Source organism: Leptidea sinapis, chromosome 12, assembly GCF_905404315.1.
Source record: "Leptidea sinapis chromosome 12, ilLepSina1.1, whole genome shotgun sequence".
In the NCBI taxonomy this organism is placed as follows: domain Eukaryota; kingdom Metazoa; phylum Arthropoda; class Insecta; order Lepidoptera; family Pieridae; genus Leptidea; species Leptidea sinapis.
In genome coordinates this window covers 3,148,383-3,162,488 of record NC_066276.1, presented here as the reverse complement: position 1 = coordinate 3,162,488, position 14,106 = coordinate 3,148,383, and the positions used below count along the sequence as shown (strand labels likewise).

Here is a 14,106-nt window from a genome sequence, read left to right as displayed (position 1 = left end):
TATAAACAATCAAGCTTTTTTAGCAAGATTGGATGACTGACTTTGTCAAATGCACTGGAGAAGTCTGTGTAGATGCAATCAATTTGTTAACCCTTGTCAACTGCATTTGCCAAATTATTGACGTACTCAAATAGATTGGTATCGATAGACCTTTTGATACAGAAACCATGCTGTTTTTCATTTAAGTACTGTTTACAATGTGATGCAAGAATGGGACAAAGGAGAGATTCAAAAATCTTTGAGAAAGTGTTCAGTATTGAAATAGGTCTGTAGTTTATAACATTAATTGTCTCGCCTTTTTTGTATACTTGTATTATTCGGGATTTTTTCCATTCAGAGGGAAAGGTACCTATTTGAAGCGATCTGTTAAAAAATATTTTTAAGGGAAGGGCTACTAAGATGAGCATCTTTTAATAAATAAAGGTGGAATATTATCCGGACCTGGTCCCTTAAAAATATTTAAGCTATTGATTTTATTTATTATAATTTCTCAGTAATTCTAATGCTACAGAGTGGTATGACATTATTTTTATATATTGTGCCTTCATTGTCACTGCTATTAAAATCCGAGTCATTAGAGTAAACAGAACTGAATTGTTCCGCAAAAAGATTGGGTATTTCTTCACTATCCACGGCTATATTAGTATTACGGTGCATTTCATTGGGCAAATCATTAGTATTCATTCTTCTATTTTTACGATATTCCAGAAATATTTAAAATTTTTACATATATTGCCTTCAATTTTGTCTATATATTTACTATGTTTAGTACTGATTATTTTATCACAACGAGTTCGAAGTAATTAAATTCATATTCATCCCGCGGATTTTTAAATTTACGTATTTTATTTCGAAGTATATCTTTCTCTTTAAGTAATTTGATGAGTGCTTTATCAAACCACGTCGGATAATTATGTTTCAGAGTTTTACTAGACGGAACATCATTTTTAATCGCTTTATTTACCTCATCGTAAAATATTGCAACCATATCATCAACACAACTGTTATCTACATTGAATTTTTCCGTTCCGTCCAATTAACACTTTGAACATACTCATTGACTTCAAAATAATCAAATCACCATCTGATTCTTGGTTTTTCTTTAAAAATCTTAGATGACACTTTTGAAATCAATATTTCTGAACAGGATGAAATGAATCCTTTTTGCTTAAGTTAACATTGGATTCTTGACTTGTTATTGCAATATTTGAAACAACCAGGTCTAATATCCTATTATTAGTATTAACCATGTAATTGTATTGATAGAGACAACATAATGACATAAAAAAACAAAATAGGTGCTGATAGCAGACGGGTGAAAATTTGAAGTTGCACGTATTTTTATGCTGTATCATGAAAAAAATAAAAACAAAAAATTACGTCCAAAAAAAAATTAGGGGTACAATTATTTATTTAGACCACCCGGCTTGACCGATTCTCATAAAATTTTGAGTGCATATTGGGTAGGTCTGAGAATCGGACAACATCTATTTTTCATCCCTCTAAATGTTAAGGGTGGTCAACGGCAAATTTTTTTTTTATTATTATTTTTTTAAATTTTGTTTGATTATGAGTCAGCATTAAAAATACATACAACTTCAAATTTTCACCCATCTACGATCAACTTAGTTACTTTTGTATCGCGATTTTAATATCGGCAATACAACGTTTGCTGGGTCAGCTAGTAACATATAATAATTATAGTCTGCAGGTGCGGGTACCTCGCAGCACACGGTGTGCAGCTCGACGGGCGCCGTGCCGGTGGCGTGCCGGCGCAGGAAGCGCACGCAGCGCACGCGGCGCACGCACTCGCCCGCGCTGCCCAGGTCCAGGATGCCGAGGTCGAAGACAATATAATATAGTGTGCGGGTACCTCGCAGCACACGGTGTGCAGCTCGACGGGCGCCGTGCCGGTGGCGTGCCGGCGCAGGAAGCGCACGCAGCGCACGCGGCGCACGCACTCGCCCGCGCTGCCCAGGTCCAGGATGCCGAGGTCGAAGACAATATAATATAGTGTGCGGGTACCTCGCAGCACACGGTGTGCAGCTCGACGGGCGCCGTGCCGGTGGCGTGCCGGCGCAGGAAGCGCACGCAGCGCACGCGGCGCACGCACTCGCCCGCGCTGCCCAGGTCCAGGATGCCGAGGTCGAAGACAATATAATATAGTGTGCGGGTACCTCGCAGCACACGGTGTGCAGCTCGACGGGCGCCGTGCCGGTGGCGTGCCGGCGCAGGAAGCGCACGCAGCGCACGCGGCGCACGCACTCGCCCGCGCTGCCCAGGTCCAGGATGCCGAGGTCGAAGACAATATAATATAGTGTGCGGGTACCTCGCAGCACACGGTGTGCAGCTCGACGGGCGCCGTGCCGGTGGCGTGCCGGCGCAGGAAGCGCACGCAGCGCACGCGGCGCACGCACTCGCCCGCGCTGCCCAGGTCCAGGATGCCGAGGTCGAAGACAATATAATATAGTGTGCGGGTACCTCGCAGCACACGGTGTGCAGCTCGACGGGCGCCGTGCCGGTGGCGTGCCGGCGCAGGAAGCGCACGCAGCGCACGCGGCGCACGCACTCGCCCGCGCTGCCCAGGTCCAGGATGCCGAGGTCGAAGACAATATAATATAGTGTGCGGGTACCTCGCAGCACACGGTGTGCAGCTCGACGGGCGCCGTGCCGGTGGCGTGCCGGCGCAGGAAGCGCACGCAGCGCACGCGGCGCACGCACTCGCCCGCGCTGCCCAGGTCCAGGATGCCGAGGTCGAAGACAATATAATATAGTGTGCGGGTACCTCGCAGCACACGGTGTGCAGCTCGACGGGCGCCGTGCCGGTGGCGTGCCGGCGCAGGAAGCGCACGCAGCGCACGCGGCGCACGCACTCGCCCGCGCTGCCCAGGTCCAGGATGCCGAGGTCGAAGACAATATAATATAGTGTGCGGGTACCTCGCAGCACACGGTGTGCAGCTCGACGGGCGCCGTGCCGGTGGCGTGCCGGCGCAGGAAGCGCACGCAGCGCACGCGGCGCACGCACTCGCCCGCGCTGCCCAGGTCCAGGATGCCGAGGTCGAAGACAATATAATATAGTGTGCGGGTACCTCGCAGCACACGGTGTGCAGCTCGACGGGCGCCGTGCCGGTGGCGTGCCGGCGCAGGAAGCGCACGCAGCGCACGCGGCGCACGCACTCGCCCGCGCTGCCCAGGTCCAGGATGCCGAGGTCGAAGACAATATAATATAGTGTGCGGGTACCTCGCAGCACACGGTGTGCAGCTCGACGGGCGCCGTGCCGGTGGCGTGCCGGCGCAGGAAGCGCACGCAGCGCACGCGGCGCACGCACTCGCCCGCGCTGCCCAGGTCCAGGATGCCGAGGTCGAAGACAATATAATATAGTGTGCGGGTACCTCGCAGCACACGGTGTGCAGCTCGACGGGCGCCGTGCCGGTGGCGTGCCGGCGCAGGAAGCGCACGCAGCGCACGCGGCGCACGCACTCGCCCGCGCTGCCCAGGTCCAGGATGCCGAGGTCGAAGACAATATAATATAGTGTGCGGGTACCTCGCAGCACACGGTGTGCAGCTCGACGGGCGCCGTGCCGGTGGCGTGCCGGCGCAGGAAGCGCACGCAGCGCACGCGGCGCACGCACTCGCCCGCGCTGCCCAGGTCCAGGATGCCGAGGTCGAAGACAATATAATATAGTGTGCGGGTACCTCGCAGCACACGGTGTGCAGCTCGACGGGCGCCGTGCCGGTGGCGTGCCGGCGCAGGAAGCGCACGCAGCGCACGCGGCGCACGCACTCGCCCGCGCTGCCCAGGTCCAGGATGCCGAGGTCGAAGACAATATAATATAGTGTGCGGGTACCTCGCAGCACACGGTGTGCAGCTCGACGGGCGCCGTGCCGGTGGCGTGCCGGCGCAGGAAGCGCACGCAGCGCACGCGGCGCACGCACTCGCCCGCGCTGCCCAGGTCCAGGATGCCGAGGTCGAAGACAATATAATATAGTGTGCGGGTACCTCGCAGCACACGGTGTGCAGCTCGACGGGCGCCGTGCCGGTGGCGTGCCGGCGCAGGAAGCGCACGCAGCGCACGCGGCGCACGCACTCGCCCGCGCTGCCCAGGTCCAGGATGCCGAGGTCGAAGACAATATAATATAGTGTGCGGGTACCTCGCAGCACACGGTGTGCAGCTCGACGGGCGCCGTGCCGGTGGCGTGCCGGCGCAGGAAGCGCACGCAGCGCACGCGGCGCACGCACTCGCCCGCGCTGCCCAGGTCCAGGATGCCGAGGTCGAAGACAATATAATATAGTGTGCGGGTACCTCGCAGCACACGGTGTGCAGCTCGACGGGCGCCGTGCCGGTGGCGTGCCGGCGCAGGAAGCGCACGCAGCGCACGCGGCGCACGCACTCGCCCGCGCTGCCCAGGTCCAGGATGCCGAGGTCAAAGCGGCCGCTGCGCTTGGCTGGAGAACATTCATCGAAAAATGTTAGCAATCAATCTTTTTATTGTGACATGTGTTTATAGGGACGAGTCGAGCACGATGTTAAGCTGATGGTTATTGATACGCTCTACCCATTACAATGCTGTGCCGATAAGGACTCTTGAAAAACCCAAAAATTGATGATTAGTCTCATTTGCTCTTACCTACAGCGCGCTTCAGACCGAAACACACAAATGCTAACACATTACTGCTTCACGGCAGAAATAGCTGCCGTTGTGGTACCTATCCTCCAATCTATCCTATTGCTACCAACATTAAACCGATTTAAATTGAACAATCGGAACATGCTCATTCGAATTCACTTTCAGTTTTTCGCTGAGCGATAATAGTAACACAACTAAAACTGTCAACAGTATCAACAGACAATTTTTTGCAATGAAATAGAGTATAATCGTCATCATCATCATAAGCCGGAAGACGTCCACTGCTGGACAAAGGCCACCCCCAAATATTTCCACGACGCTCACTCCTGCGCTGCCCTCATCCAACATATTCCGGCGATCTTGACCAGATCGTCGGTCCATCTTGTGGGGGGCCTACCAATATTGCGTCTTCCGGTACGTGATCTCCATTCCTGTCCCAACGCGAGGTATGTGCCCTGCCCACTGCCACTTCAATTTCGCAAACATTTAGGCTATGTCCGTGACTTTGGTTCTCCTACGGATCTCCTCATTTCTGATTCGATCTCGCAAGGAAACTCCGAGCATAGCCCTCTCCATTGCCTTCTGAGAGACCATGAGCTTTCGCATCAACATAATACTGATTAAATACTGACCAACAATATAATTTGCAGCTTACTAATTTTTTTTTTAATTTACCAAGATGTTTTTAGTAATTTTTAAAGAGTTAAATGTCAATTATTATAAATATATTTCAGACAACAATGGGTCAAGGGCAGTAAAGAGTAAAATGATTCACCTTGTTCCATAACAGCAGCCAGTGTGTCGGTGAAGTATTTGAACAGCCTGTTCTGCAGTTCCACCGGCATGCCCAGTATCCTGTTCAGGAATTTTGACATGTTGTTGTAATCCTGATGAAAAAATACAAATTTAGTTAATTACCTAAATCATCTTATTTTCTATACTCACACATTAAATGTTTACTTTGTTTGAAGCTGTATCATGACTGACTGAATGATATTTTGAATAATGAAATAAATTAGTATTATACATACATACATAGTTTACTTTATGAAACACAGCAATCACAAATTATGAAGATTCTGTTAGCAGAAATGGACAATGATAGTTTTTTTTACCGATTAATAATGAAATGGTTTATTTATGGAAATGGAAATGAATGTAAGAATTAAGCCCGGTATCATCCAAAGCGAAGAGGAAAGGAGACAAGCAGCGTTCAACGGCAGTCTCGCGACTCCGTTTCTACTGTCGCGGCCACGTCGGGTACATCCACAATACCGGTAAATGTCAATATGGTGCGCACACCAATTAAAAACCTTGATCCCGAAGCTGTTGTGCCCAAAATTTGGAGGCATGTTTATATCACGCCAGTACACAAAAAGGGCCCAAAGAATGATGTTACTAATTATAGGCCGATATCCAAATTGTGTATAATAGCTAAAGTATTCGAAAAGCTGGTTTATACTTTTATGTATCTGTCAATAAAGAATTCCCTGTGCTGTAACCAGCAAGAATTTAGTGTTGCTGAACAATTCACTAACTGAGGCTATGGAGGATGGTGGACAGGTCGATGTCATATACACAGACTACAGCAAAGCGTTTGATAAAATTAACCATAACCTGCTATTATCGAAACTCTGTGACATTGGTATAAGTGTTGACTTGCTTAGATGGTTTACTTCATACATAAATAATCGTTTTCAAGCAGTGGTGGTTAATAATAACTACATTTCTAGCTGGGTAATCGTTCGCAGCGGAGTCCCACAAGGTTCTTTACTCGGGCCATTACTTTTTATTATTTTTGTAAACGATATCGGCCCATGTCTCCGATCTTCCAAGCTTCTCTGTTTCGCTGACGACATGAAAATTTTTGCCACTATATCTTCTGAATCAGATGCTCAAGCACTACAATATGATCTGTCTTGTTTGGAGAACTATTGTGATATGAATTGTTTGGATCTTAACCCTACCAAATGTAATTTGGTAACTTTTAGCCGTAAGCGCAACCCCATTCTCTTCAATTATAAGCTAAAAGGTCATTTACTGAAAAGAGAGAATTTCATACGAGATATTCGACAGTCATATTGATATTATCACAGCCTAGGTGCTAAAGGCACTAGGATTTATATTGCGTAATTCTAAAGATTTTAAACGCTCTAAGATACTTAAAATCTTGTAGTGTACATTTGTGCGCAGCCATATGGAATATGGCTCTGAGGTTTGGAATCCAGTGTACTCTACTTATGTTAACCGTTTAGAAAACATTCAGAGAAGGTTTGCGCGGCATTTATGCTTCCGCACTGGTCAATCCTATGACTCATCTGAATATATTAATATTAACAAAAGGCACCATCTACTTCCTCTTGAAAAAAGACACGAAATCGCCGATTTAACATTTCTCATGAAGATAGCCTCTAGTTTTATTGACTGCCCCGAACTTTTATCCTTAATTAGACTCAGAATCCCGTCTAGGCCGCTTAGGTTCAACCCACTTTTATATCTTCCTCATACTAGTACCAACTATAGACAAAATACATTCCTTTGGTGAGCACGTAATAATTTTAATAAATTATCTAGGGATAATTTAATCGATCTTTTCCAGACTAACTTTATGTCAGCGAGGAGCATGTTAAGTCGGCGTTTCTTTAATAAGTATTAAGATAGTAGTTAAAAGTAGTACTGTAATGTCACTGAATCTTTACTTGTGTATTAACTGTTTTAATTATTTAATTGATTTAAATTGTGCATTGTATTTTATTAGTTTATTTTAGTGTTTATTAGTATCGTTGAAATTAATTATTCTGTTCTACTGGCGGAGACCTATAATTGGCTCACAGTTATGTAAATTAACATATAAGGTAGCTAATAGCTGTTGGTCTTCCTAATAAATAAATAAATAAATAAAAAAAGATAAGCCACGAAGTTGTCAGTTTATTTCCACCAAAGCAGAGAGGAGATGTGAGTTGTGAGAGTTCAAAATCAGTCAAGTGATGTTTACGAAAGGAAGAGGGAAAATGTGCAGGAAAGGGGCACGCAAGCTAGGCGCCGCAATACGGCACAAAATTCTATAGAAAAAAGAGTCAGCTCCTCTCTTTATCCATGTACACAGAAGCTAAGCGGAGAAGAGATGTGGAAATAACGAAATCTGATTGGTTATCAAAATACATCTCCTCTCCGCTTTGGTGGATACCGGCCCGTATACGCTTTTATTACAAGTAATAAAAGCCTGACCTTGTCTAGCGCCAGCACGCCGGGCTGATGCTCGCTGTTGATGATGAGCCCCACGCCGACGAGCGCGGACGCCAGGTCCTGGAAGAAGTCGCCGCGGTAGTCCTTGGGCGGCGCCACCAGCGGCGTCTCGTATTTCATGATGGCCTTCATCACCGCCTCGAGCGCGGTGCGACCTGATCCAAATAACATGTGACTCAACAGCTCATATTTATCGAAAGTTATCTCCGAGTGGAAACTCTGTCCAAATACAGTGATTAAGAATTTTTTGGGTTTAAACCCAAACTAGCAGCCCCTTCTACATATGTATGAATCGTTTTATATTATTTGTTCATTGTACTAGATTTAGAAAATTTTATTATAAGGTTTTTTTTTATTTTATTTTTATGTTAGCTCTAATTGTGTGTTATTTGTTCATTGTACTAGAACCAGCTAGTTGACTGTTACAGCTTGTTGGATCTTATAATATCTTGTCCCTCTTCTTTTTCGTTTTTTCTGCTTCTAACTAGTATCTCTTTTGCAAGCTGTGGCAATCTCTAAGTGGGTCTACAATTTAACAATTAATATGTAAGTACCTCATTTTGTTTAGTTTAATAATGATTAATTGTAACCCGTTGATTGTCCTTAATAAATAAATAAATATTGATTCTAGTCACCGTATTTGTTGTCGATGTTGAACTGGCTGAGGTCACGAGTCTCGGTCGCGCGCCGGTCGCCGTGCGTGAGCGCTCCTAGAGACTCCAGCCGCTTGGCGACCGTGGACGCGAACCGGCGCTCACCGGCCAGGTCGGAAATTAGGAAGATGTATTCGGGCGCGTTCACTTGGTTGGATCTGTGCGTGCGACCTGGACAGTTTATGTTGTTATACATATTATACCTTCCAAATCATAATTGGACGTAGTTCCTGGAAATCGTTCCAAGCCAGAAACATCCCATGTTAAGGAATTAGTGTTTAAAGTTTAATAAATATTAGTGTATACGTGAGGGTTGGGCTACTAAGACATGATGTCATATAAAGAGCGACAGTAGGGCTGCCGTTTTTTGACAATCTGTTAATATGAATCACGTGACCAGTTTTGTGTTCTTAACTCAATTTTGACATAATTGTGGTTTGGAACGTTTTTCTGGAATTACGTCCAAATAATTTTAATTTTTAAGTCTTGTCTTATTAATCCATTGAAAATATCTATTGTGATATGCAGTGAGCGCCTCTAAGCAATACATATACAAGATTGTATATAATTTTAATAATGTTGAAGCAAATGTCATGTGTCTATATATTGTTGGTGTATTGTATTGTTGGTGTCCCATAAATAAATATCTAAAGATTTTATAATAATATCATACTTTATCATTAATTCGATGTAGCACAAGTCACTGTGGGGGTAGTTTGCAGTGCAGTGATATTAAAAGAGGTTGACCTCTAACCCCGAAACTAGTTAAAACTGTATCTTCGGGGTAAGGGTAGTTGACTGTGTATTATAATTTATAGCAACTGGAAAGCAAAATTTTTACCGATAAATTTTTTCAAGGATTTTACTAGAAATAGAATATAAAAAGAAACACTTTATTAATGTGCTTTGAAATTGTATATACGTCGTTAATGGTTACTGAAAATTGTGCTCACCAAACTGTTGTATCGCCCTGTCCGCAGACCATGGCAGCTCCAACGTAATGTGAACCCTCCGCCTCTGATTGCGCGCTCTAACAACACATTGCTACAATTAAACTTGACTATCGAATCAGAAATAAGGAAATCCGTAGGAGAACCAAAGTCACCAGCATAGCCATAGGCAAATAATAGCGAAACTGAAGTGGTAGTGGGCAGGGCACATATAGTTCGAAGGACAGATGGCCGTTGGGGTAGAAAAGTCCTCGAATGGCGACCACGTACCAGAAGACGCAGTGTTGGTAGCCTCCCACGAGACGGACCGACGATCTGGTCAAGATCGCTGGAATACGCTGGATGAGGGCAGCGCAGGACTGATCGTCGTGAAAATCTTTGAAGGAGGCCTTTAGGCCGATAGGTATATACTTTTCAAAACATCCCTTTTTATGTAGTATCTAAACTGAGACCAGTTTATATTTTTCACAGAAGATATCCCACCTCCTGTCACTCTGCAGCGAGATACCACTCGATGCCGCCTCGGATATGATGGCGACATCTTTCTCGCCGTCCATGAAGCGCTTCTTCTCCGCCAAATTGAGTGTTTCCAACGGAATATCGGCCTCGGCACGGCTCTCGTACACTATCTGACCGTCTTCCGTTTGTACCACGCGACCTTTCCGACCCGTCATCTGAAACCAGCATTTATGGAGTTATGAGTTAGAATATACAAGCAGCATACCGATGATAGTACTGCCACACCTGTGTACGGTCGAAAAGCGAAGGGTTTTTGTACCGTTGTTGCTCGTGCACTGATATAGGGGTCGGAAGGAAGGGTTCTGGGTTGTTATAAAATTTAAACATGAAGGCGAACCTACCTGTCACTTGAATTATAATGTATTTAAGAGATACATAAATTATACTAGAGACAATTGGCTGATTTGTTTCAAACTGTACTTGACATACAATATGTACATAGTGAGTCAAATGTTGAAAATATGATCGAGTACAACAATTAAAAATTGAATTTATATGATATTATTAAATAAGCGTTAGTATTACATCTGAGACCCTTAAATTTAATAAATTATAATATTAATATGGAAATGTATGAGTAAGAAATTAAAAAACAAGGTGTATAGAAGTGTTATAACAACCATATCAGATTATAATATCTAAGAGTAATCACTTCTCGTCTTCGATCAAATATTATCATATTAACAGCCTTAAAAAAGGCCACAGCAATAGGGGAATAATAAAACGTGTGCCCTGATTTTATTTATATATATCATTTAATTTTAAGAAATGAAGTCGAATTTCCCGTTAAATTATAATTTCACTAGTAAAATTATAATATCACGGTAACGACTTTATACCTGCAATATATATATGAGGGGTCAAACGGGTAAGAGGCTCACGTGATGGTGTGGTGGAGTGGTAAGATAACAGCTTATGGATATTCGCAACAACACGTGTCAGAAGATGCGTTGCTCTTTTCTGAAGGTCCTTACGTCGTATCGGTTCGGGAAAACAGCAGCCGGTAATTGATACCACAAAGCGGCTTTTTTTAATGAAAAAGGGACGAAACGAGCAGAACGTTCGGCTGATGGCGATTGATACGCCCCGCCTATTACAATGCAGTGCCGTTTAGGATTCTTGAAAAACCCAAAAATTCTGAGCGGCACTATGATTGCGCTCGTCACCTTGAGACATATGATGTTAAGTCTCATTTGCCTAGTAATTTCACTAGCTACGGCGTCCTTCGGGCCGAAACACAGTAGTGCTTACACATTACTGTTTCACGGCAGATATAGGCGCCGTTGTGGTACCCATGATCTAGCCACCTATAAAGGAGCCTCCCACTGGTGGAGGCTGTACGAGGCAAGAACGCGAGGCTATGGATGGCAGACGTCAACGGTACCTCGGCCACGTTGTCGGTGCCCCCCAGCTCGTCCACCAGCTGGTCCAGCGTGTTGGGCGGCAGGCGCCGCGCCAGCCGCTCGATGCTGGCCAGCAGCTCCTCCTTCATGCTGCAGGCGCGCTCGATGGCCGACCGCGGCGGAGGCTGCTTCCGCGCGCCGCCTGCCGACACCCGTCCACCACATGTACTCTCTAGCAACACTACGTGAATCACAGAAGCGTTCGGCCTTTTAGGTAAGTGACGAGCGGGACGTTCAACTGATGGTTCAATTGAAACACCCTGCCCATTACTATGCAGTGCCGCTCGGGATTCTCGAAAAACTACTGCGCTCGTCACCTTGAGACATAAGATGTTATGTCACATTTGTCCAGTGATTAAACTAATTACGGCGCCCTTCAAACGGAAACAAAATAATGTTTACACATTACTACTTCACGGCAGAATAAAGCATCGTTGTGGTAATCCTGGGTGGGTAGTGCCACATACCAACCCATAATCTAGCTGGCATCCTTTACAAAGGAGCCTCTCACTGGTATACATTCATGTCGTATTGTTCTGACAACAACGCTTAAATGAGTTAATTCCATAGTTTTGTTGCACGCGGAAAAAAGTTGATTGAAAACCGCACTGAGGTCACATCCAGATGTGGGAATTGTAAGTTTTTAAAGTACTATATAAACGAACTACAGTAAAAAGGAAAGACCCCACATCACGACGCCGCCACAAGCAATTGTACTTTAGTGAACGACGGAAGAATCCTTAAACACAAGAGCACTCTCTAAGAATACAACCAATTTACCCAGATAGAGTCCGTTGGTGCCGACGGGCGTGCCGGTCAAATTGTGGCCACCGGGCGTTGTCACGGTGACCGTGCTGGCTGGCGAGGTATTCTTCTTTTCGAACATTGTCTCGATCTTATCCTGTGTGGAAACTTTCTTTTTTGGTGTCGAAAGTTTCTTCTTTTTCGTCTGTTTCTTTTTACGCCCCAGACCGACCCATGGATCTATAACGATAAAATCAGTCTCTTAAAATTCTTAGGGAGATTTTATTTATTCTAATAATTTCTACTTAACTTGTAAACATACAATACCTGTCAAACGAATATTTTTGTTATTATAAAGTGTGCAATGCCATATTAAGCTTATATCTAAAAAAAAAAATCCTGAACTGTCAAACTGTTACTGTAGGGGAATGTCAGCAATTACAATTCATATATTACCTGATTCTAAACTAACACACAGTATTAACTGTGAAAGAAATTTCTTTCGCGTATATGCCAGAAATTTTAGAACGCACGAGTTCCCAAGGAAATACGTGCAAGTCTCTCGTCAATTCTATCTATGTGCTTCGACTTCGCCTCGGCAATAAGTTTTTGAGGGACCTGGAGGCACAATTATTATAGTGTTTTTTAACCTGGCTGGTATTTTCATCTATCCTATCCATAGATATCACGACATTGGCCCAAGCCTAATAGCACTGCTGCTTTAGGCGAACGACTATTTTGCAGCGATTAAACCATGGTTGACACCGAAAAGAACGGAATAAAGAGTTCCACACCTGCAGTACTACATCAGCAATAAGATCTTCCCAGCGAAATACAAATCTGGCAGGTAGAATGCAAATTTCATCCCAGTATGCCGACATATAGTGCCACGCAACCTAGAAAGCGAGGCCGTGTTGGGCGCATGTCGGCGGGACGGTGCTGGGATGAAGCAACGGTATGACAAGCGCAAAAGAAGGTCAACGAAACACACTTTCCAAACCTTTGAAACCAGACCGTACTATAAAGGAGTGTTTCAGTTTATACCCCAGGTATGAGAGGTAAGATGTGTCAGCCACAGAGAATATTTGTGTCTCGCATCTTGAAGACGATCCCCGTGATGAAAAGCCTAAGCCTTCTGTAGAAGTGAAAAAATGTGAAGAATTTCATCCTTGCCATGATGAAATCAATCATGAAATAATTCATGAACATTTTGTGATGTCCAAGGTGAGCGCACAAGTCCCTCGTCAGCCCAATGAAAAGGCGCAAAAAATGAAACTGCGCATTTATGAATTATCATTGAATCTATTAAGGATTTCGCCTTGAATAATAAATTTAAAGAAGGAATTATTCAAAGTTGTTTGTTTGCAAATTTATTCTGAGGTGGAGGAGGTATCGTTAGTGATTTATGAGGTTCGTTTAAATCGATGGTATTCTTAAGCTACATAATGTATATAATAGGTCGGGGAAAAAGTCTTTGCGCATATATAATGTATAAACTTGCAATAATCTGGCTGGTTTTTATGACATTAAAAAAAAAGAGAAACAAATTACTCAGCTGTTGTTTCTAGCTATTTATCACTTGCTTTTCATTCTGTAAAAATAAGTGAATGTAATAATTTAAGAGCCGTTTTTTCCATCGGTCATACTGCGAAAACAACTGACAGAATCTGAATAATACTTACACCATAAGATGCAGCGTGTTTCGGATAAAGTTCTAGCATGTCATTTATTGTAATTATTTCTCCAGATACTATATTTTTAACTTAGAAGAACCTGTATATTCGCCATACAAATGACATTTTATAACTTAAGACAACAATTTGTATAAAGAGCGGGCGCGGGGTAGGTATTTAAATAAAAAATAAATATGGTAAGAAAACGTGTGCCGGGTCAACACTTGTAAGTGAATATAATGAAATAAAATCGATACATTATAAAATTTTATAACAAAAAGGGAAAAA

General features: G+C 44.3%; 1 protein-coding gene across 2 annotated transcripts in view; it reads right to left on the bottom strand.

The window, feature by feature from the left end:
• Positions 1-14,106, bottom strand: part of LOC126967036 (protein strawberry notch) — an 80,975-nt gene that overhangs the window by 10,759 nt on the left and 56,110 nt on the right. Inside the window, exons 17-24 of one of the 2 annotated variants that reach the window (XM_050811345.1) lie at positions 12,182-12,385; positions 11,383-11,543; positions 9,963-10,153; positions 9,483-9,559; positions 8,512-8,700; positions 7,859-8,031; positions 5,406-5,517; positions 4,306-4,448 (exon numbers count right to left, since the gene is read on the bottom strand). In XM_050811345.1, the coding sequence (XP_050667302.1) occupies positions 4,306-4,448; positions 5,406-5,517; positions 7,859-8,031; positions 8,512-8,700; positions 9,483-9,559; positions 9,963-10,153; positions 11,383-11,543; positions 12,182-12,385 (1,250 nt within the window). Of the gene's footprint in view, positions 1-4,305; positions 4,449-5,405; positions 5,518-7,858; positions 8,032-8,511; positions 8,701-9,482; positions 9,560-9,962; positions 10,154-11,382; positions 11,574-12,181; positions 12,386-14,106 lie in introns of both variants that reach the window. The other variant, XM_050811346.1, reaches the window with a different exon arrangement.